Source organism: Rhinopithecus roxellana, chromosome 9, assembly GCF_007565055.1.
Source record: "Rhinopithecus roxellana isolate Shanxi Qingling chromosome 9, ASM756505v1, whole genome shotgun sequence".
Taxonomy (NCBI): Eukaryota; Metazoa; Chordata; class Mammalia; order Primates; family Cercopithecidae; genus Rhinopithecus; species Rhinopithecus roxellana.
In genome coordinates, this window is record NC_044557.1 from 132,498,374 (window position 1) to 132,522,538 (window position 24,165).

The 24,165-nt window shown below is 36.3% G+C and overlaps 1 protein-coding gene across 4 annotated transcripts in view; it reads right to left on the bottom strand.

The window, feature by feature from the left end:
* The window catches only part of C9H8orf34 (chromosome 9 C8orf34 homolog), a 475,930-nt gene that overhangs the window by 366,114 nt on the left and 85,651 nt on the right, over positions 1 to 24,165 (bottom strand). For all 4 annotated transcript variants that reach the window (XM_030937845.1, XM_030937846.1, XM_030937844.1 and 1 more), the window contains exons 2-3: positions 15,063 to 15,210; positions 8,195 to 8,326 (exon numbers count right to left, since the gene is read on the bottom strand). In XM_030937845.1, coding sequence (XP_030793705.1) covers positions 8,195 to 8,326; positions 15,063 to 15,210 — 280 coding nt within the window. The remainder of the gene's footprint in view (positions 1 to 8,194; positions 8,327 to 15,062; positions 15,211 to 24,165) is intronic.

Here is a 24,165-nt window from a genome sequence, read left to right on the forward strand (position 1 = left end):
CTGGTAAATTCAACCCAGCATTTCAAGAAGAATTAACACAAGTTTTATCAATTCTTCCAAAAAAGTTGAAGAAAAGGGAACATATTCTGATTTATTCTAAGAAGCCAGCATTGCCCAAGTACCAAAGATAAAGACATTACAAGAAAAGAAGATTACAAACCAATATCTTTTATGAACGTAGATACAAAATCCTCAATAAAAACAGTAACAGACTAAATCCAGCAGTATATTAAAAGGATTATATATCATGGCCAAGTATTTATCCTAGGAATTCAAGGGTTATTTTAGAAAATTATAAAATGTAACACATCATATTAATAGAATGATAACAAAACTGCATGATTATCTCAACTGACTGAGAAAAAACACTGGAAAACAATGCAACACACGTTCATGATAAAAATATCCAATGAACTAGGAATAGAAGACAACTTTCTCAACATGATAAAAGACATTTTCGAAAAACTCACAGCTAACACCACACTCCATGATACAAGACCAAAAGTCTTTCCCTTAAGATGAATAATGAGAAAAGGATACCTTCCTGCTTTCATCACTTCTGTTCAACCTTGTATTGGAATTTCTAACTGGAGCTATTAGGCAAGAAAAGAAAAATAAAAGGCAACCAAATTGGAAAGGAAGAAGTTAAACTATCCCTATATTTAGATGGCATAATCTGATCTTTTCGAGAGTCCTAAAGAATTCACAATAAAGTGTTAGAACCAATAAACTGGTTCAGCAAAATTTTGGGAAATAAGATCAAAACACAAAAATCAGTTTTATTTCTACACCCTGGTAATGACAATCTAAAAATGAAAATAAGAAACAATTCCATTTATGATAGCATCTGAAGGAATAAGATCTGCTTAAATAAATTTAACCAAGGACATGCTAGTCTTGCACAACGCAAACTAGAAAATATTGTTTAATGAAACTAAAGGGGATCTAAATAAATGAAGACATTACATGGTCATGATTTGGAAACCTTTTTATGGTCACAATACTCTCCAAAGTGATCCACAGATTCAATGCATTTCCTAAGAAAATCCAAATGGCCTTTATGCAGAAATATTTTAAACAACTGATTCTAAAATTCATATAGAACTTCAGGGCCCTCAGAGTAGCCTAAACAATCCTGAGAGAGAAAAAGAGAAAAGTGAAGTCAGAGGATTCATACTTTCCAATTTCAAAACTTATTACATAACTACAGTTATCAAAACAGTGTGTGTGGTACTCACAAAAGGATAAACATGTAGCTTAATGGAATGGAATTGAGAGTCTAAAAATAAACCCTCATATTCATGGTTACTTGATTTTTCAATGGGGTGACAAGATAATTCAATGAGGAAAGAATAGTATTTTCAAAAAATCGGTACTGAGACAACAACTGATTATCCACATGGCAAAAAATGGATTTGGATACCCATCATCTACTATATACAAAAATTAACTCAAAATGGAACAACTACCCGCATGTAAGAGCATAAACTATAACTCTTAGAAGAAATTATAGAGATAAGTCATTATGACCTGGGATTTGGCAAGAGTTTCTTAGATATGACACCAAAAACACAAGCCAAAAAGAAAAGAAAATAGATCAATTGAGCTTCATCAAAATTAAAAAACAATGTACATAAAATGACACTATTAATAAAGTAAAAAATAATCCCCAAAATGGAAAAATATTCATAAATCATATCTCTGATAAGGATCTAGTATCCAGAATATAAAAACTCTCATAACTCAAGAATAAAGAGTAACAACTCACTTAAAAAATGAGCTAAGAGTATGAATAGACATTTTTCCAAAGAAGATATTCAAATGGCCAAGAAACACTTGAAAGGATGCTCAAAACTATTAGCCATTAGAGAAATGCAAATCAAGACAACAATGAGATACCACTTTACATCCAACTAGACAGCTATAAATTTTTTAGAAAAAGGAAAGGAAAGAAAGAAAATAACAAGATTTGGTAAATATATGAAGAATTGGGACCCTTGTATATTGCTAGTAAGCATGTGAAATGGTGTAGCTTCTTTGAAAAAAGTTGGCATCTCCTCAAAGTTACACATAGAATTATCATATAACCCAGCAAATCAATTACACAGTAATATAAATTATTATAGTATCTATATTATATAATATCAATTATCCAAATAGTGAAAAAGGTAATAAAAATGCTTGTATATGAATGTTCATAGCAATATGATTCAAGATAGCTAAAAGATAGAAGCAAACAAAACACCCATCAGCAGATGAAGGGATAAACAAAATGTGGTTTAACCACACAATGGAATATTATTCAGTCACGAAAAGGACTGAAGTAGTGTACACACCACAATGTAGATGAACCACAAAAACATGCTAAGTAAAGTAAGTCAGAGACAAAAGTTCATATATTGTGATTTCACTCCTGTGGTATATAGGAATACCTTGCTTTACTGTGCTTCATTTTGTAATGCTTTGCAGACAATTATTTTTGTTTCTTTACAAATTAAACCTTTGTGGAGACCCTGCATTGAACAAGTCTATCAGCTTAATTTTTCCAACAGCATGTGCTCATGTTGTGCCTCTGTGTAATATTTGGTAAATCTAACAATATTTTAAAATTTTTCCATCAGTGATCTTTGATATTACTGTTGTAATTGTTTCCAGGTGCCACAAACCACACCCATGTAAGATGGTGAACTTAACCAATAAATGTGTGTGTTCTGTCTGCTCCACTGACCAGCCATTCCCTCCCTCACCTCTCTCCTTCACCTTGTGATTCCCTATTCCCTGAAATACAACAATTTGAAATCAGGCCAATTTAAAACCCTACAATGGCCTCTAAGTGTTCAAGTGAAAGGAAGAGTTGCAGGTCTCTGGAAAAGATAGAAATGATTAAGCTTAGTGAGGAAGGCATGCTGAAAGACAAGGTAGGCTGAAAGCTAGGCCTTTGGTGCCAAACATTTAGCCAAGTTGAGAATGCAAATGAAAAGTTCTTGAAGAAAATTAGAAGTGCTATTCCAGTAAACACACGAATGGTAAGAAAGTGAAAGAATCTTATTGCTGATATGGAGAAAGTCTGAGTGGTCTGGACAGAAGATCAAATTAGCCACAACATTCCCTTAAGCCAAGGCCTAATCCAAAGCAAAGTCCTAACTCTCCTCAATTCCATGAAGGCTGAGGAAGCTGCAGAAGAAAAGTTGAAAGGTAGCAGAGGTTGGTTCATGAGGTTTCAGGAAATAAGCCATCTCCATAACATAAAAGTATAAGATGAAGTAGCAAGTACTAATGGAAAAGACACACCAAGTGACCCAGAAGATCTAGCTGAGATAATTGATGAAGGTGGCTTCACTAAACAACAGATTGTCCATGTAGACAAAACAGTCTCATGCTGGAAGAGGGTGCCATTTAAGACTTTCATAGCTAGAGAGAAGTAGTCAGTGCCTGGCTTCAAATCTTCAAAGGATAGGCTGACTCCCTTGTCAGGGGCTAATGCAACTGGTGACTCTAAGTTGAAGTCAGTGCTTATTTACCATACCAAAAATCCTGGGGACCATAAGGATTATGCTATATCTACTCTGTCTGTGCTCTATAAATAAAACAACAAAGCCTGGATGACAGCACATCTGTTTCCAGCATGGTTTATTAATCATTTTAAGCCTGCTATTGAGACCTACTGCTAAGAAGAAAAGCTTCCTTTCAAAATGTTACTGCTCATTGACAATGCACCCAGTCACCCCAGAGTGCTGATGGCAATGTAGAAGGAGATTAATATTTTCATGTCTGTTAACACAATATCTATTCTGCAGTCCATGAATCAACAAGTTTCATCTGGACTTTCAAGTCTTATTACTCAAGAAATACATTTTATAAGAGTATATCTACCATAGATAGTGATTCCTCTGATGGATCTGGGGGCAAATAACTTGAAAAAGTTCATTAAAAAGATTTACCATTCTAGATGCCATTAAGAACATCTGTGATTCATGGGAGGAGATCAAAATATTTATATTAATAGGAGCCTGGAAGAAGTAAATTCCAACCCTCATTGATGACTTTGAAGTGTTCAAGACTTCAGTGAAGGAAGTAACTGAATATATGGTAGAAATAGCAAGAGAACTAGAAATAGAAGCGGTACCTGAAGATGTGATTGAATTGCCACAATCTCATGATAGAACTTGAATGCATGAGGAGTTGCTTCTTATGGATGAGTAGAAAAAAGTGGTTTCTTGAAACAGAATCTACTCTAGGTAAAGATGTTGTGAACATTGTTAAAATGTTACATTAGCTTAGTTGATAAAGCAGTGACTTAAAATGCTGCATCAACTTAAAATATTGCATCAACTTAGTTGATAAAGCAGTGACAGAGTTTAAGAGGATTGACTCCAATTTTGAAAGAAGTTCTACTCTGTGTACAATGCTACCAAATAGCATCACATGCTATGAATAACATTTTCATGAAAAGAAGAGTCTATTGGCTCCATGAGTCCATTGGCAAACTTCATTGTTGTCTCATTTTAGGAAATTGCCACAGACACGTCAACCTTCAGTAGCCACCACCCTAATCAGTCCACAACCATCAACATCAAGGCAAGATTCTTCACCAGCAAAATGATTATGACTCATTGAAAGCTCAGGTGATGGTTAGAATCTTTGGCAATAAAGTATCTTTATTTAAAATATATACACTGTTTTCTTACACATAATGTTGTTGCACACTAAATAGACTACAGTAGAGTATAAATATAACTTTTTTAGGTGCTGGGAAACAAAAAAAATTGTGTGACTGACATTGTGATATTCACTTTATTGCAGTGGCCTGGAACTGAACCCACAATATCTCCAAGTTATGCCAGTACCCAGAATAGATACATTCATAGAGACAAAAAGCAGGTTGCCAGGGGCTGGTGGGAGGTGGGAATATTGAGTCACTACTTACTGGGTACATGATTTCCTTTTGGGATGATGAAAATGTTTTCAAACTAGATAGGGACTAGGTAGCATAATATTGTGAATGTACTGAATGCCACTGAATTGTACATTTTAGAATAATCTTATGTTAACTTTATGTAAAAAAAAAAGTCTTGGCGTGATTTTTTATAAGCCATAGTAACTAGGAACATCTCTAAAAATTGTTTGCCTCTCTTCAGGTATGATTTTGTGTTTGTTTGTTTTGTTGTTTGTTTGCTTTTCCATGTGACTAACTTTGTTGAGTATAGTGTTTATAAATATTAAGTCAACGTAGTTGATAGTCTTGTTCAAATCTTCTATATTCTTACTAAATTTTTTCAGTCAATTTATTCTGTTTACATCTTCCTTTAGTTCTATAAATTTTTGCATCATGTATTGAGAACTTTTGTCATTGGGTGCATAACCCTTTAGTAGTATTATGTCTTCTTAATTAAATAACCTTTTATGATTATGATATGATCTCTTTATCTCTGGTAATGTCCTTTATCTTGAGTTTTTATTTTGATATTACTGTAGCCATATAGGCTTCTTTTTGCTAGAACTTCAAACTGTTTGTATCTGCATATTTTTAGTATGTTTCTTATATTTTAAAAAATCTATACTCTTTATTCAGTCTGACAATATTTGCTTTAATTGGAATGTTTAGTACATTTATATTTATTATAATTGTGGGCACATCTGTACTTCAACTTACAATATTGGTGTCCGTCTTCTATTTTTCCAATCTGTCCTTTCTTTCTCTGTTACTTTTCTCCTGTCTTTGTTTTGTGAGGATGAATGATTTTTTTCACATCCCATTATAATGTGTCTACTAATTTTTAATTTAAGCATTTTGTGCTAGTTCTCAGTAATGCTTTAGAGAAGAAAAATGCATCTTTAATTCATCACAATCTATGTGCAAAGATATTTTATTACTTCAGAAATAATTTGTTTTAACAAGTATTTCTAAAGAATAACCCTAACTCTGTTGTATTCTTATTGTCATATATATTAATTCTACGTATGCTATTTTTTTAAAATAAAAACATGCTATTTTATTATTATTTCTGCTTTAAAAAGCTTGGGGCTGGGCGCGATGGCTCAAGCCTGTAATCCCAGCAATTTGGGAGGCCGAGACGGGCGGATCACGAGGTCAGGAGATCAAAATCATCCTGGCTAACACGGTGAAACCCCGTCTCTACTAAAAAATACGAAAAACTAGCCGGGCGACGTGGCGGGTGCGTGTAGTCCCAGCTACTCGGGAGGCTGAGGCAGGAGAATGGCGTAAACCCGGGAGGCAGCGCTTGCAGTGAGCCGAGATCCTGCCACTGCACTCCAGGCTGGGTGACAGAGCAAGACTCCGTCTCAAAAAAAAAAAAAAAAAAAAAAAAAAAGCTTGGTAACAGTCTAGTGAAACTGGAGGTTGGGAGTAGGTTACCTGAGTAAAAAGGAATATAATCAGACACCAGACCACCAGCAGCACCCTGTGGCTAGATAGCATCCTATAAAGAGCACAGGACCTGCACAATGAGCGGGCCATTAGGCATTCTCCTCTTAATGATGAAGTGGTCAAATCGAGAACTGATTCTATAATTTAGTAATCTCCTAAGGTTTTGAACTTATCATGGAAGAGAGCAAGAGTAAAAAGACAGAGAGGTAGGGATCCATGATGAAAAGGGAGACTGAGACTTTATTCATTGCATTTTTTGTTTCTTCCTTTATTCATTTTTATCATTTAGCATTTATTAATTGAAACAGGCACTCTGTTGGATATTACTAGCTATACTGTTGTAAAAAAGATATGCAAATTTTAAACTTGAATATTTTTTTAAAAGTTGGAACCTAATTCTATATACCAAACTGATGAAGCGGGACAATTTGGTTACAATCACAATTTCTAAAGAACATTTTAAGTTGTTCACACTTCATATAATTCTCACAAGAACTTGATGTGGTTAATGCAATATTTTTTATGAGTACTACTATGTAAATGAAGCTGCTCACAAAGTTAAATCTAGTTGCTTTCACAAATGACCCAGATGCAGATTCCAGTTAGCACATAGTGGTTTTCAAACATTTTCAAACAAAGATAAATATTTTCTGCCTACTCCTTTCTCTGTTGAAACTAAAATCAAACATCTCACCCTGTAACAAGCACAAGGAATTGATGTATAAGAAGAACAGCTTGCAAGCTCTCTTTTCTTCTAAGAATAGCTGTGATTTGCTAGAGGTTCCTGAGATTTTTTGACATGTTTATACATATGTGGGGATAGCAGAGCACTGGAGAATCCCAGTAGCTACCAAAGCAGTGGGACATTGAGAGAGAAGAGATATTTAGGTGGTATAGCTTGGATATTTGTCCTCTCCAAATCACATGGTAAATCTGATCACCAATATTGGAGGTGGGGCCTGGTGGAAGGTGTTTGGGTTATGGGAGTCAATCCCTCATAAATGGCTTGGTGCCGTCCTCACGGTAAGGAGTGATTTCTCACTCTATTAGTTCTTACAAGATCTGATTGTTAAAAAGAGCCTGGCACCTCCCTCCCTTCTCTCTTTCTCCTTCCTCTCGCCATATAATGCGTGTGTGTCCCTTCACCTTCTGCCATGACTGGAAGCTTCTTGCGACTCTCACAAGAAGCAGATGCTAGTGTCATGTTTCTTGTACAGCCTGCAGAACCATAAGCCAAATAAACCTCTTTGCTTTATAAAATACCCAGCCTCAGTCATTCCTTTGTTGTAACATAAAAACAAAGACATTAAAGTACTAGGGAAGAGAATAAATATAGGGACTTCCATCACAAATTAATCAGTAGGACTTCAGGAAAATCCCAGATGAAATATTTTTTTTAAATTTTACTAAATGTTTGGAATAGAAATCTTCTTTGCTTCTACTCTAAGAGATTTAATTTGCTTTTATGTACTTCATTAAATATAGGTAGGTACTGCTTTCAATATGATGTAATGCTGCAATTGACTATGAGAGGTAAGAGACCTGCTCCATGCAGTTTATATTCTTCAAGGAATATTATATTCAAAAAAGGTCTAAGTGAATTACACATGTTTGAGAATATAAGCAAGCAAATAGATACATATGAATAAAGATCAATGTAAATGTGGAGTAAAAGGGAAATTCACTAAGATTAAAGGCCAGAAATATCAGATGAAAAGTTGGGCTTCAATGACCACCTTTTCTTCATTTTCTTAACAACATAAACTTACATGCTTTGAATAGCATTTGAATAAGAAACTTCCTTACATGATTTGGAGTCTGATGATGGTGGAGAAATATTAGACACAGCCAGGTCACTTTTTGATTTTTTAGGCTTCTTTGCATTTAATTGCCAAGGTTTATCATAGCTTCTGAAATCCCTTCTTGTTCCTTTGGATTCTGTTAAAACAAAATATATATCAAATCACAACAAAGTGATTTCAAGATTGAACAAAAACCAAGTCCACGAGTCATTAAATACACTTGAGAAAACATACAGGTCACTTCAGATCAAAAATAATGTACACACGCAAAAGCACTTCTTGTTTAATTTCATCTGTAAATTCAACTTTTAAATCTGCTATGAGTCAGTTTTATATATGCATATGATTAAGATTATATCATACAAAATTATGAAATTGGCAGGGTGTGGAGGCTCACGCCTGTAATTCCAGCACTTTGGGAGACCGAGGTGGGTGGATCACCTGAGGTCAGGAGTTTGAGACCAACCTGACCAGTATAGTGAAACCCCGTCATCTCCACTAAAAATACAAAAATTAGCTGGGCGTGGTGGTGGGCGCCTGTAATCACAGCTACTCAGGAGGCTGAGACAGGAGAATTATTTGAACCCAGGAGGCAGAAGTTGCAGTGAGCTGAGATTGTGCCACTGCACTCCAGCCTGAGTGATAGAGACTGTCAAAAACACACACACACACAAAACAAAAAACAAAAACCCAAGAAATTAATTTGAAATGTTTTTCAGGCATGGGTTCCCATCACTTAAAATAACATTCTATCAATGTCATGGAATAAAGCATTGTATTCTGTTGCAAATAAAAACAAACATTTCAATAAATTTCACTCACTTGATGCCACTTTATCTATTATAACACATAAAATCATTGATATTCACCTAAATCAATTTATCTTCTATTGCAAGAAAGATAAATTTAAATCAACCAACACTTTTACTTTGAAATTCCCCTTAGAAGGTAGTCACTGTGTGGCCATTCCACAATTAAAGGGCCTTTCAAGAGTTCATCCATCTTGACTTCTTTTACAAGAATTTCATGTTTTTACACAGAACCATCTTTTTCTTCATCCCCATATCACCTGATAACTCTTTCTTCATCTCATTTATTCCTTCCTCATTCCTCATCTTCCATTCCTCTAATCCATGTGGCATTCTTTAGCGTTTCTTTATGCCTTCTTGTCTTAATTTACAAACTTAAAAACCACCCTAGCTTCATGGATGACTCATGAGTCTTTCTCTGGCCACTCACTTATAAATAACTAACATACATCATTACACATTAATGGATTCCTCAAACTTTCATGTTAAGGTTGTACTTAATTAGCTGTTACCCAATCTGTCCACCTCCAAAATCCCATTAAATACCAAAAAGGCATGAAAATTCTAAAGCATTAGGAACATAAATATTTGTCCATGATCTGCTAGAACCCAGGAAGTATTTCCATAGATAAGGTTAAGAGAGGATATAGGCCAGTCAGAAAGAGAATGGAAGATTTCTAGGTATCTACCCCAAACTTGGAGTCATCTCCTTATGTTGTTTCACAGTCTTTCAGAATTTGTCTTTCTACATCCATTCTTGGACTATAAATTCTTCTAATGCAACATAGGTAATGGGAGAAAAAAACCTTGGTCATAAAATATAGCATCTTATGATATAAAGGAATATTAAAAGGAGCCAGAGTGAAATGAAATGAATGTTGTGGCTTTCTTTATTCTCTACTTATAGCAAGAAAAAATCCGTATTAATTCAAATAATTTAGCAATGATATGTTTATCTAGTTCATTGGAAAGAGATAAGAGATAGTAAATCATGCATTGATTTTGCAGAAGCTTAAAGGATTCAACTAATATTGAAAATTTTAATAGCAACCATGATTTCATCTCTCTAAAGTTTTGAAAAGAATCCAAATAGTTCCAAGATATATGGAGAGAGAACAAAGAGGAGTCCACCTACACTATTTGTTGATAAATCTAGAACTGGATAGAACATTCCTCACTGAAGTTTGAATAAAAACAGAAAATATTATTTTAAGAATCATTTAATAAAAAACAAGAATACAGTACTCACAATGCAGAGGTAATCATAGTTTTAAAAAATATTTATAATGGAAAGCCATTAAATGTTGGAATGTGACTGTGACTGGTCTTCTCAGCAAAAATAAAGTGGACCCAATGAAGCAAAAAGAAATTAGAGAGGAGATAGGCTAACCAACCTATGAATACAAATGTAACTGTGTACAGAAATAATAAAAGGAAGATGAGATAAAGAAGTAGCAACAGGAAACTAAAATGCAATACCAACATTTAAATTTGCGTTCAAAGCCAGAAAGAGAAAACCAACAGTGTAGAAAATTGAATCAGTGACACACAGAAAACACTTTGCTTGATACACTTCTCTAGAGGAGAGTCAACAAAGAAAGGCAAATACAATGCCAAATGAAATGAGAAAAACAGAGAACAGTAAATAAGACTCAACTTACACATAACAGATTTTCCTGAAAAATCATAGTTGACATTCCAGTAAAACTTTTGAATATCAGAAGTAAAAAAATTTGTAAGTATTCAAGAAAAGTCATTTGTCTTTTATTCCTACAAAGGAATAAAAATAAGGCTGTTTTCAAGATTATCCTCCACAATATTAAATGGTAGACTTTTAAGGAGAAAATGTTGTGTCCCAAGTTGCTAGATATATTTAAAGGCAACAAGAGAATATCTTCAGATATTTCCGAAAAGTAAGATACCCATGTACTTTGAATATTGAGACGTTTTCTAGCTAATTAAAAGATGCACCAGGCTGGGCGTGATGACTCACACCTGTAATCCCAGCACTTTGGGAGGCAGAGGTGGGCAGATTACAAGGTCAAGAGATCGAGACCATCCTGGCCAACATGGTGAAACCTCATCTCTACTAAAAAATACAAAAAAAAAAAAAGTTAGCTGGGCATGGTGGTGCATGCCTGTAGTCCCAGCTACTTGGGAGGTTGAGGCAGGATAATCGCTTGAACCCAGGAGGCAGAGGTTGCAGTGAGCCAAGATTACGTCACTACACTCCAGCCTGGTGACAGAGCAAGTCTCTGTCTCCAAAACAAAACAAAACAAAACAAAACACCAAAACAAACAAAAAGATTCACCAAAATCAATAATTCAAAATTACAGTCAGGGTTTAAACGCATTATTTACCATCATTCAATTATAACCTCTTCAGGTTCATTCATATCCAACAATTCATCTATGCTTTTCTCCTCCTTCCTGCCATACTTTCCCTCTAAAATTTTTCCTCTTCCTCTGGGCCATACCTTCCACATAAACACTCTTCTATCCTCAAATGTCCCCTTTCATGTCTTAGCACAGCCCCCATTCTTCCCACGATAGTGTTCCCTCCTCTGCAGCTTCCTGGGATGATAGATGCTCTTGCCCCATATCCCATATTCCACCAACCACAGGCTGTGGAAGCAGGGCTGGGTCTCCTGGTTCAGTGAGGCTTCTATGATAGAAGCCTCAAGAGTAAAGTAAAAGTGTCTGTTCTCTTAAGGGAAATGTCACTTAGCTATACTACTCATTTCTCTTCATTATCACACATTATCACCACCTTTTCGCCTCTGATCAATCTCACAGCCTTATTTCAGACAGTGGCATAGTCTTTTCCTGTCTCTTGTCCTTTCAACAACTTGAAAGAAACTATACTGACCTGTTTATCCTTAGACAAATCATGCATTAAGCCTCATATTTCCTTGCCCTGCTCAACTCTGAAGAGTTTCGCTTCCCTGATATTTCTGCTACCCGCAAACTAAAGCTGCCCACAGGATTTTCTCATTATCTGGAATCATTCCACATCAAACATCTTGATCTCAAATATCACAATCTCTCAGCACAGCTTGTATCCTTCTGCGTTGCTCATATTTTCACCATATTGATCTCCTGAAAGTTTTGATTGGCTTTCTCTGTCTGAACCTCCCCCTCCACTTGCTCTCTACTTCTCAGACAGCTTGATCACCTGTAGTTTGCTCACAAATACCCTCAACTCCTTTTGCAAAACTGTTTTCCCACCCTTGCTGTAGTAACATAACCACAATTCTCAAAGTCTCCCAAACTGTTTTCTCTCTTCCTTCCCAGAAATTTCTGGGCACTGCTAGAGAAAAATAACAATCTTACTCATGGTTTCCATGATTCATCAATAATAATTAATTCATGTCCTTGACTTCAGTTAGGCCCCAGAACTCCATGACAATCTTTTTTAAAAATTTTCCTTTGCCAACTCTTTTTTCCTTTCTCTTGGTGACTTTCCATAATTGGTGCCCTTACTTCAGTCTTCCCTATCTGATCCCCCAACCACTTGTCTTGGCAAATGCCCTCACCACATAATAAATAGACAAAATTTAGGGCACCTGAAATCATCTCACACTTGCCTTCTCCCAGTCCATCCCATACTCTATCTATAAATTTGACCCACATCTTCCTTTATTCTTTCACTCTTACTGTTATCTGTATGATATTAAAGGTCACATCTGGGACTCCTGCTTTGACCCATCCCCAAAGCTTTAGACTCACATCCAATAGCCTGATAAAATTATATACTCAAGTGAGCCACAAGAAATTAAAATTCATCAACAGGTACTAAGAGAACTGATAGAATAACATGGTAGTTCTTAACCATGATCTCTTTCCCATGGTATTTCCTCCCACATTATCCCCACCCCTCAAATGCAGACAGTACTTTCAACTTGCTTTGAAACAGTAGAATTTGGCAAAGGTGATGAGGTGTCAATGTTATGATTACATTCTAGTATATAAGATCCATCTTAGTAGATTGGAATGAGAGAAATGCCCTTGTTGACTTTAAAGAAGTGGGTTGCCAGCTGCCTGTGGTGATTCACAGCTGTGATCCCAGTGCTTTGGGAGGCTGAAGCAGGAGGATCACTTGAGCCCAGGAGTTCAAGGTCATAGTAAACTATGATCATGCCACTGCCCTAAAGCCCGGGCAATAGAGCAAGACCCTGATTCCATTTTAAAGAAGAAGAAAGAAGGAAGAAGGAAGATGAAGAAGAAGGAGGAGGAGGAGAATAAGAAGAGGAAAAAGAAGAAAAGGAGGAAGAATTAGTAAGCTGACGTGATGGGAGAGACATGTGGCAGGGACTCTGGGTTGCACCTAGGAGACGAGAGTAGCTCCTGGCTGAAAGTCAGTCAGAAAATAGGGTCATCAGCCATATAGCTGCAGAAAATTAGTTCTGCCAACAGCCCAAATGAGCTTGGAAGCAGATTCTTTCCTAGCCCAGCCTCCAGATGAGAATGTAACCCAGCCAACACCTTGATTTGCAGCCCTGTGAGTCCAAGCAGAGGACTCAGCTAAACATGCACAGATTTCTGACACATAAACACTGAGGTACTTAATGTGTGCGATTAAAAATGCAGAGTTGGCCGGGCGCCGTGGCTCACATCTGTAATCCCAGCACTTTGGGAGGCCGAGGCCGGCAGATCACGAGGTCAGGAGACCAAGACCATCCTGGCTAACACGGTGAAACCCCGTCTCTACCAAAAATACAAAAAATTAGCCGGCTGTGGAAGCGGGCACCTGTAGTCCCAGCTACTCGGGAGGCTGAGGCAGGAGAATGGCGTGAACTCGGGGGTGCGGAGCTTGCAGTGAGCCGAGATCGTGCCACTGCACTCCAGCCTAGGCGACAGAGTGACACTCCGTCTCAAAAAAAAAAAAAAAAAAAATGCAGAGTTCAATATACTCCTATCTCTTCAGATACTGATTTACAAAATATGGACTCACATGAGCTACAGCAAATTCATAGATACTCATCTGATCTGCGTTTATGGGTACCATCTTGGTACCTATAAACCAAAGCCCCTGCCTACCTACCTACCCATTCTACTTAGAATCTAAACCCAAGAAAGTTAAGGCCAAGAAAAAGTAAGAGTTTCTTCTTTTTTATGCCAAAAGTTCATATTCTAACTTCCTGCTAAACAATAGCAGAGAAGTAATTTGTCTATATTACAAACGATGCAAATAACTTTTGTATGGATAAATGATATCATAGATGTCTACATTCTTCAGAGAATACCCTATTCTCTACCCACTTTAGTGTGGTTTTGAGACCTGGTATCAAGAAGGCATTCATATGAGATACAGCCAAAGAAGACCAAAATCCTTTCATGGGATCCCATAAAGCATGAAGAGGCAGAGAGAAGAGATAATGCCATCCAAGGAAAGTCATTTGGAGTACAGTTGGATTTCTATGGGAATCAGACAAGAAGTTGGTTACCGAAGCAATGGGCATGAGGGGATCTGGATTTGAAAGTAAATGTCAAACTAACAGACCAATGTGTAAACACATTTTATGAGCAAAGACTGAGGTCAAGTCTACCTACTTCTTGCACCAGTGTTTACTGGGGAGATGAGGCTAGTTCCCTGATGTAGAGTCAGTGAATCTTCCCAGGGTTTACTACACAGGATGAAATTGGGGCATGGAGAAATAAAGAACAATCATCAGTTTGGGCAACAAGAAAAGTAATCCTGTAGAACTCTACTATTATCTTTCTATATAGATAAGCTATAAGCATTTAATTCAAATTATTCATTAAAAATAAGTTTAGGATAACTAGTTTGAATTTATACAGGATAAAATCTTTTGATACAAATTTGAATCTTATCTGTATTAAAATGGAATATGCTGATTCTTGTATTTTGATACATAATACATTACAATATATTCAAATTTAATAATTTATGACAAATTTTAGCACCTAGGTAAGGTCAGAGATGAACACATGAAACCTTCGGTAACTATCTATCTAGATTTATCTTATTAGAATCAAAGGGGTTTGAAATTTTGACATTAAATCAATCCCAAATTAACTGCATATATATTCTTCATTTACCTGATGTTTCGCTTTCTGCCCATAGAGCTGCAGATCCAGACAAAGTTCTTTGAAGTTGCCCACGGTTCCCTTGTTTAGACTGAAGATGGTCAATGAGAAATGGGATTGGCTGGTCAGGTGTCTCAGTTATTAACTTGGTCATTAATTCCTGAAGGCAGAATAGAGTGCACAATTATAATTAATAACAGCAACAATAATAGCAAACACTTACTTAGCATTTAATATTGTCAGGCACTGGTCTAACTGCTCTATATACAGCAACTAACTTCATGCTTATAACAATCTTTTCAGACAGTTACTGCCCTCATTCTGAGGAAACAATAGCAGAGAAGTAAATTGTCCATGTTATAGAGCTAATATGGGGTAAAGCCAATATATATTTATTTTTCATTTTGTATTATACGTAGCCAACAACATACTAAAAGTTTAATCTAAATTCCTTTAAAATTATAGCTTAAGAATTTTAAACTTCAGTTTGCTATTTTGAGAGATATCATTATAAACTAAACTTTTTCTAAACTTCACCATCTACCTTATATCAATGTCATTTTTTTTCTTCTTAATGGTATAAAAATAACAAAAGTGAAGAAAATTTTCTTGGAATTAAAGAAACAAGTAATAAGCCATAGACTTATAGAAACCAAAAAGTGTCTTAAAGTAGTCCCCAAGAAATACAGAATTTTCTTTTTGTAAAAATTTCTGATGCGTTTCCTTCCTTCTTCCTTCCTTCTGCTCTTTTTTGCGTTGAGCAATGGTGAGTTATCTACCTGCAAAGCAGTCTGCTCCATTTTGGACAGCTCTAATGATACTTTAAATTGGGCTGAAATCTGCCCAAGGGTAAGATCTACATTTTTTTTTTTTCCAGTTAGGAACACCAAAGAGCAATCTCCAATTTGCAGTCCATTAGAATCCCTAGATTGTTCAAATATGAACAGCTGTCAAGCCACATGGATATCATTTTGTGCTGTGTAATTGGGTTTGTGAACTTATGTGCACCATTTATATTCATACCAGTCACATTTCATCTTGTTGGTTTTAGCCTAGAATTCCAGTCTGTTCATTGCTGTTTTAAGCTCAGAATCTGTGCGAGGCAGTGGTTCTAGTGCTCAAAAAATCAGATATTAAGAGAGCTAACAAAAGTGTTACTGGAAATTCCCCAGTGCATCTTTTTTTTGTTGGTGGTGCTCTGTTTCCTTGGCCTTGAATGATGTTCTCTCATGGTCAGATGGATGGTTTGTCATCCTTCATTCTTCAATGATACCTCTACGAGAGGTTAACCTAACCAATCTTCAGAAGTCTTTATTACTTTCTCATTTTATCTTCTTCACAGCATTTAGCACTCTCCAGAATCATTTTGTTTAATATTTGCTCACCTGTTTGTTATCTCTCTCCTCCCCTACCCCTACTGTAGCACTTGGAAAAGGACTTGCTTAGTTTGATACCAGTTTTCTCTGTAGGGCCTAGAACTCTGCCTAGCTCATAGCTGGTGCTGAATCAATACCTATTGAATGAATGACTCAATGAATCAATCAACCAATCAATGCTTGCTTTATTGACTACAGGTAGATATTAGTAACTAGAGTCCCTTATTGTACCAATAAATAACAATTAAACCTTTCATAGCCCAGCATAATATAGTGCTCAGAGATGCTATATAAGAAACTTCTGTTCAGGTTATCTAAGGGATATTTATTTACATTTTTAAGTCTAGGAAAACAGGCTTTCTCTGGACAGAGGTTAAATGGATTTTGCAGATAACAAGATCCCAAGTTGATCACAGAGTCATGGATTAAATATTTCTGCATATTTAAAAAATGTGTAGATTAAACACAGAGTTAGAAGCAAAAAGAGCAAAGGATTTTTACCATAAATACTTTATGATGCAAGATATTTATTAGACAAGTGTAATACTTTTTATATTCTGAAAAACAAGTAAGCAAACAATCAGTTGTCACCAGTATTATTCATTTCTGCTATTTAATATTTCAATTATTATAGTTATAAATACAAAAGGCCATTCTGCTACTGTTGTGAAGGTAACTGTAAAGTAATGCAGAGTTCAATTAAATTCTAATTATACATCTGTGGAATGCAATCTAAAACATTTTGGATTTTACCTCTATTATGTATTATGTTTTATTTGAACTAATTTTACATTATAAAGAGTTTCAGAAAATAGAAAAAAAATAAATAGAAGGTACACCTGGATTGCAATTGTCACAGAATGTCTGGACACTCAGATAAAGCAAAATTAAGTCAGGTAATGGAACTTACAAGCCACAGCCATTTCTATCCTGACACCTCTAAAAATCTCTTGGTTTTTGTTTTGTTTTTGAATTTACCTTTCAAAGTGGATGGAAAGTTTCTAGATTTCTTTTTTTAATAAACTGAAGCGTTCCTACATTTTTCTTTAGAAGTTGGATTATACAGTCATAGTAAACCAAGTAATTACTATTAAGTTTTAAAAATAGTATCAGTCTATTAACTATTTTGGATATATTTGTACTGTATTAATTAATATATGAGATTAAAGACACAGGACAAGTTCAGTCATGAGCAAAATGATCATAGTTGATGTTTGCAACTATGTTGCAACATAGGGCACCATAGGGCAAACATCATGGTGTTGCCCAGGCTGGTTTTGAACTCCTAAGCTCAGGCAATCCACCCGCCTCAGCCTCCCAGAGTGCTAGGATTATAGGCATGAACCACCGCATCCAGCCGCCAGACCCTGTTTTTTTTTTTTTTTTTTTTTTGAGATGGAGTCTTGCTCTGTCACCAGGCTGGAGTGTAGCAGCGCGATCTTGGCTCACTGCAACCTCCGCCTCCCAGGTTCAAGCGATTCTCCTGACTCAGCCTCCCAAGTAGCTGGGATTACAGGTGTGCACCACCACACCCAGCTAATTTTTGTATTTTTAGTAGAGACGGGGTTTCACAGTGTTGGCCAGGATGGTCTCAATCTCTTGACCTTGTGATCTGTCTGCCTCGGCCTCCCAAAGTGCTGGGATTACAGGCGTGAGCCACTGCGCCTGGCCGTGTGCATGCTTGGTACATGGGTATATTGTGTTCTGGTGGAGATTGGGCTTCCAGTGTACCCATTACCTGATAGGTAATTTTTCAACCCTTGCTCCCTCCCACAAATTCCCTTATATTATGCTGGGTATCTTGGTTGGACAAGAGTCTAGTTTTAAATGACTGTATTTACAAGAGTAATTACCCTGCTTCTCACTTAACCCATGTATCTTCTGGACTTGAATGATTCTGAGGACTTGAACGTGACAGAAACCCCTTTCCCAGACACAAAAATTTAAATCCTTAGATTTGCCAATCATGGCAATAAAAAGATTGATTTCTTTCCACCACTAGAATTTAGAGCCACAGAGATAGACCTGAGGGACCGATAGATTTGAAAAGGTGAGAATTAAATTGCACAGCTAGTATGTTAATTTGGAGTGGAAATCGATTGCAGAAAGTTTTACAGGAATCATTCACCATAGGAAAAATAGTATTCTAGAGCATCAGGCAAGTTTCAGGTACATAAGCTGAACGCCAGTAGGAAACGGCACTTCCAGGGAGACAGAAGAGCCTCGCCTTCAGTTCTTACCATCAGTTCAAGAGTTGTGACATGAAATTCCCTGGGAGAATAGGAATTTCCCAGGCTGTGGGTGTATATAAATTAATAGAACAATGAAGTGGTAAGAGCACTCCTACCCTGGAACAAAATGTTTGTGGACGCTTTAGACTAAGTCCTCAGGAATTGATAAAATGTAGGTATCGATTTTAATATCATACTGTGTGCAATCCCAGGCTAGTTAAACTGGGACATACAAGTTGCAAACAAAATAAATTAGCAGTTGTCACCAACAGGAGTTTTAGTTCATACTTATATCAATAAAATTAATATAAACAATATGCAGTTGAAGATACAGGAAACTAGTGATTAGACACTCAGGCTTTGAAATCTGATAGCCACTATTTTTCTCTTCTTTTCTTTTCTTTTCTTTTCTTTTCTTTTCTTTTCTTTTCTTTTCTTTTCTTTTCTTTGAGAGGGAGTCTCACTCTGTCACCCAGGCTATGGACAGAGTGCAGTGGTGCAGTCTCAGCTCACTGCAACTTCCGCTTTCTAGGTTCAAGCTATTCTTCCACCTCAGCCTCCTGAGTACCTGGGACTACAGGTATTCACCATCACACATGACTAATTTTTGTATTTTTTGGTAGAAATAGGGTTTCTCCATGTTGTCCAGGGTGGTCTCAAACTTCTGACCTCAAGTTATCCACCGGCCTTGGCCTACCAAAGTGCTGTAATTATAGGCATGAGCCACCATGCCCAGCCTAATAGCCACTATTTGAATCTCTCATCTCCTACTTTAACATTCATAGTCCATCTATTAGATGTGAAAAACAATAGTAGCTACATCATACAGTTGCCATGGAGATTAAATAAGATAATGACTGCAAAGCGCCCATTAAGTGCTTGAGCTATGTGTAGCCTTCTGTGATGGACTAACACCTCTTTCTAAGGCTGGGAATGAATTCTCAGAATCTCCGTATGATCTGGTTTAGAGTTTCCAGTGAAAGAAATGTGTAGGAGATTCAGAAAGCAGAGCGAAGCACAAAAAAATTAATCTTCGGAGTTGATTGCAGGCAGATGTGACAACAGATGACAGATTCACAACAGCTTCCTAGCAAGCTTGTGGAAACCTCCACTGCTGACTGACATAGCGATGAGAACTCCACAAAGACACTGAAGAATTGCAGCAACTTCCAGGCAAGCATTTGAGAACCACATGCTTCCCAGCTGCAGGCTGGTATATTCAGGTTCAGCTCCTCTGACCTTTGGTGATACCCTCTCCAACTTCAGCAGCATTTCCATGTCCTCTGTGGCCCAACCTTCTAACTCTCTATCATAAACCCATTTTTAATAAGCCCTATTTAACACAGATACATAGAGTGGTTTCCATTTTCCTGACTTAACTCTTAGTGATGTACTCCCAAAAAATCTTAGCCAATATTTTATTTTTACCATTATTTTTCTACATTTATATATCATATAGTTTACATATTTATATTATATATTTATGTTTATTATTACTACTATTACAATATTTATCAATATACATTTGTAATATTATATATGAATAATACACATTTTATTGGACTTACATTTTTTAATAATAAAACGAATCAATGTTCTCTTAATAACATTTTTATCAACTAGAATCTTTAACTTCATGAGTATACTACTTAGTAAGACAACTCCCTGCACTAATACCTGTTTCCTTTATTGTTAATTATAATTTTGTTGCTGGTACAAATACGTTTGTTTTAAAATTATAAATGCGTACGATTACAGCATTATTTTCAATAGCAAAGACTCAGAACCAACCCAAATGGTCATCAGTGATAGACTGGATAAAGAAAATATGACACATAAACCATGGAATACTATACAGCCATAACAAAGTAGGAGTTCATGTCCTTTGCAGGGACATGGATGAAGCTGGAAGTCCTAATTCTCAGCAAACTAACACAGGAACAGAAAACCAAATACCACATGTTCTCACTCATAAGTGGGAGTTGAACAATGAGAACACATGGACACATGGACACAGGGAGGGGAATATCACACACTGGGGTCTCACATCACACACCTGGGGGAAAGGGAAGGGAAGCATTAGGACAAATACCTAATGTATGCAGGACTTAAAACCTACATGACGGATTGACAGGTGCAGCAAATCACCATGGCACATGTATACTTACATAACAAACCTGAACGGTCTGCCCATGTACCCCAGAACTTAAAGTAAAAGAAAAAAAGGAAAGAAATGCAAAGACAAAATTCCTTTTTACAAATTTTGAAAAGCAACTTAGAGAACATAAATCATTATGCAATTATTGAGTGAAAATTTATATTATGCAACATGTAAGGGCTACTGGAATTTAGGGGTCTAATAACCAGTAACAGATAACCTTGCACTACTATTTAGAAAATTAGCATGATTGAGCTGGAGAATGAATACTAATTAGTAATGATGGTCGTCTCAAAATGCATTTTAATGTTAATTTTCATTAGATAAAAGCAAAGCCATAAGTAAGTTGGTAACTCATCATAGACTCATTTATTATTAAAACTGGAATGAGTTTTTAAGCAACAGTAGAAATTATTAGTAAAAGATCCATTTCATTTGCTAAAACCTGTAAGATTACTTGATTATAAAACAAAAGAGCACTTGGGTGCACAGAAACTTCAATTTGTACACAATATTCCTGGTGTTTACCCATTCGTGTAATGAGCCTCTAAGGTTTCAATGACTTCAGGTTAAAAACCCTGGCCCTGGGTACCACAGCATATAGCCAGCATGGCACTCTGCCTAAAAATTTGTGACTTGGGACTAACTTACTTTTGCTTCATTTCCCTAACAGGAAAGTAATACTTGTATCCCTTTTAACCTCAGGAGAAAGTTATTAGGAAACAAAGTTAAAACCATTTCCAAAATCCCAGGAATCTTTTACTACATGGCCTCTTTTGTTAAATCAATACATGTGCAGGGTATTGTACTCTATTAATGATGGAGGTGGTACCAATCAGATATATTTTTTATTCAGCACCCATAAATTATTACCAATATTAATAGCATATGGCATGTTATCAGCGGTAGAATGTTATTTAGTTCACAACTAGCATTAAAATCTGATGACTGAATTTATTTACTCTAAATCTGCATCTGTTTCAATTTTGTTTTTAATTAAATCTCTATTAAAAATTTGCATTTGAGATCATGGCCTTCCAAACATTCATCCCCACCGCCACTGCCCAACAGTATTTCATAAATAGGCAGGTAATAAGCATGGAATTGACAACGAATACATGAAAAAATATCCACTTGATATTTGGTTGCCTCCAAAAATGTACTTTGTTCTCAAACCGCCCCCATTTAAAACTGATGTCACCTTTCCCAGTGGATGAAATTCTACTTGGTTTCCTCCCGCACTCATAGCCCATGCATGCCTTTTCTTTCATTCTATTTTTTTCGAATGGCAATAGAATGGTAAGGATGTTTTTTCTGCCTCATTACACCCTTAAGCTCTGTTATGAGTTTTGGCTTTAGTAAAAAACAGGTTCCAATGCAATATCTAGGTTTCCATGCACAGTGAGAACAGGACAGACATCTCTCTGATCTCTTTCTGTCAGATTCTTCCCTGACATTCAGAGATTTCAGACTGTCCCTGACGGCTCAACCTTCCTCCACCTCAGATCCAAGTCCACACCGGCCCTAAATCCACTTCTCTTAAACCCAGTCAAAACTGTGATTTCAATGGAAGGCTGAACCCAGCAGGAAAGCAATGTGAATAGTAAAAATATCAGTCTTTTACTGAGCACTATGGGAGGCCGAGATAGGCGGATCACTTGAGTTCAGGAGTTCAAGACTAGCCTGACCAACATGGTGAAACCTTGTCCCTACTAAAAATACAAAATTAGCTGGCCATGATGGTGTGCGTCTGTAACCCCAGCTACGTGGGAAGCTGAGGCGGGAGGATCACTTGAACCCAGGAGGCGAAGCTGGCAGTGAGCCAAGATGGTGCCACTGTACTCCAGCTCAGGCAACAGAGAGATACTCTGTTTCAAAAAATAAATAAAATACAATATCAGTCATTTATTGAGTCTGATAGGCACAAGTATCAGGTATTTTACATAGATTTAATAATTCACTATGCATTTAAGAATTGCATACAAGATGCATAATCCAGACAACATATATGCACTTTTACAATGGTGCTTGTTAAAAGTTGTTTCTTAACTCCTTGCTTATTCCAGATCACCTGACCCTTACCAACAACCCACCAATGCACACAGCCATAGCCACACATCCACAACTATACAGGCCTCAGGAATAAGATCTTTGGCATCCCTGATTTGTAAGACTTTTGGCTTTCTCAAACATTATTTAATGTAAAACTAGGTTTATCATATCCATTTGTCATAAATTTTAAAAGCATAATTAGCCTTGTTGTATACTATGGAATAAAATCCAGAGATAAAGGTAGGGAAAATAAAAAATAAATTGCTTGATAATGAAGATTAGGAATAATGAAAATACTACAACTAGAAACTAAACATTCTAAATTGTAAAGCTGAATCATAGACACTGAATTCTTTCTACTTTGAATAATGTAGGCAAGTATATCTCCTACCTGCACGTTGTGCACATGTACCCTAGAACTTAAAGTATAATAGTAACAATAATAATAATATAGGCAAGTAATAAATCTAATTATGACAAATCATGCAATATTTTGTCTGATGCCTACTAATACAGAGATGTCTTCTCAGGTTAATAATTGAACATTTAGTATGCAGTTTTAAACAGTCTTCATATAATAGCACAAGCTTGTAGTTAAATTTCCAGGCAAACATCAAGGTTTCCAGTGAGAAATTAGCATATCCTATGGAAATACTTTCATTTAGGGATTACATTCCTCAACATAATAGTCTATCGAAGCAACTGATTTAGTGTCCGGTAGGACTTCACACAGTCTTACTTGAAAACACCTCTGTAGGACTACAATATAGGTGACAGTGGAAAGAGCAAAGCAGTTCAAAAAACTCAAATACATTAAATAAATTTGTGATGGCAAGTAGCAGATGTATGTAGAAGTTCCCATAAAAAAGAAAATGTCTCTCAGTTCAATTAAAATTACTTTATTTTAGCCTTTTATCATTTATAAAGAATGTGTATCTCAAATGAGGTGCTCAGAATGACAGAATAATGAGAAACTGGTGATGGATCCACTGTACCATCATAGCTGAACACCAGCACGTACACAGACATTACTTTGATTCCACGCACTCTAAAAGAGAATTTGGGATGATAGTGGGGTTTAATAGGAAGGTACAGATTTTGGTGTTTGACATGGATTTATAGCCTGACTCTATCCCTCACTGTCAATATGAGTTTAAGCTACTCACTTAGTTCTCTGAGCCTCCATTTTCTCATCCCTAAAGTCGGTAGGACAATATCTCCCTTATCAGTTTGTTGTAAGGAGTAGAAAAACTGCATATAACATATCACGTGGGGTATATGAACTAGATTTCATAGCA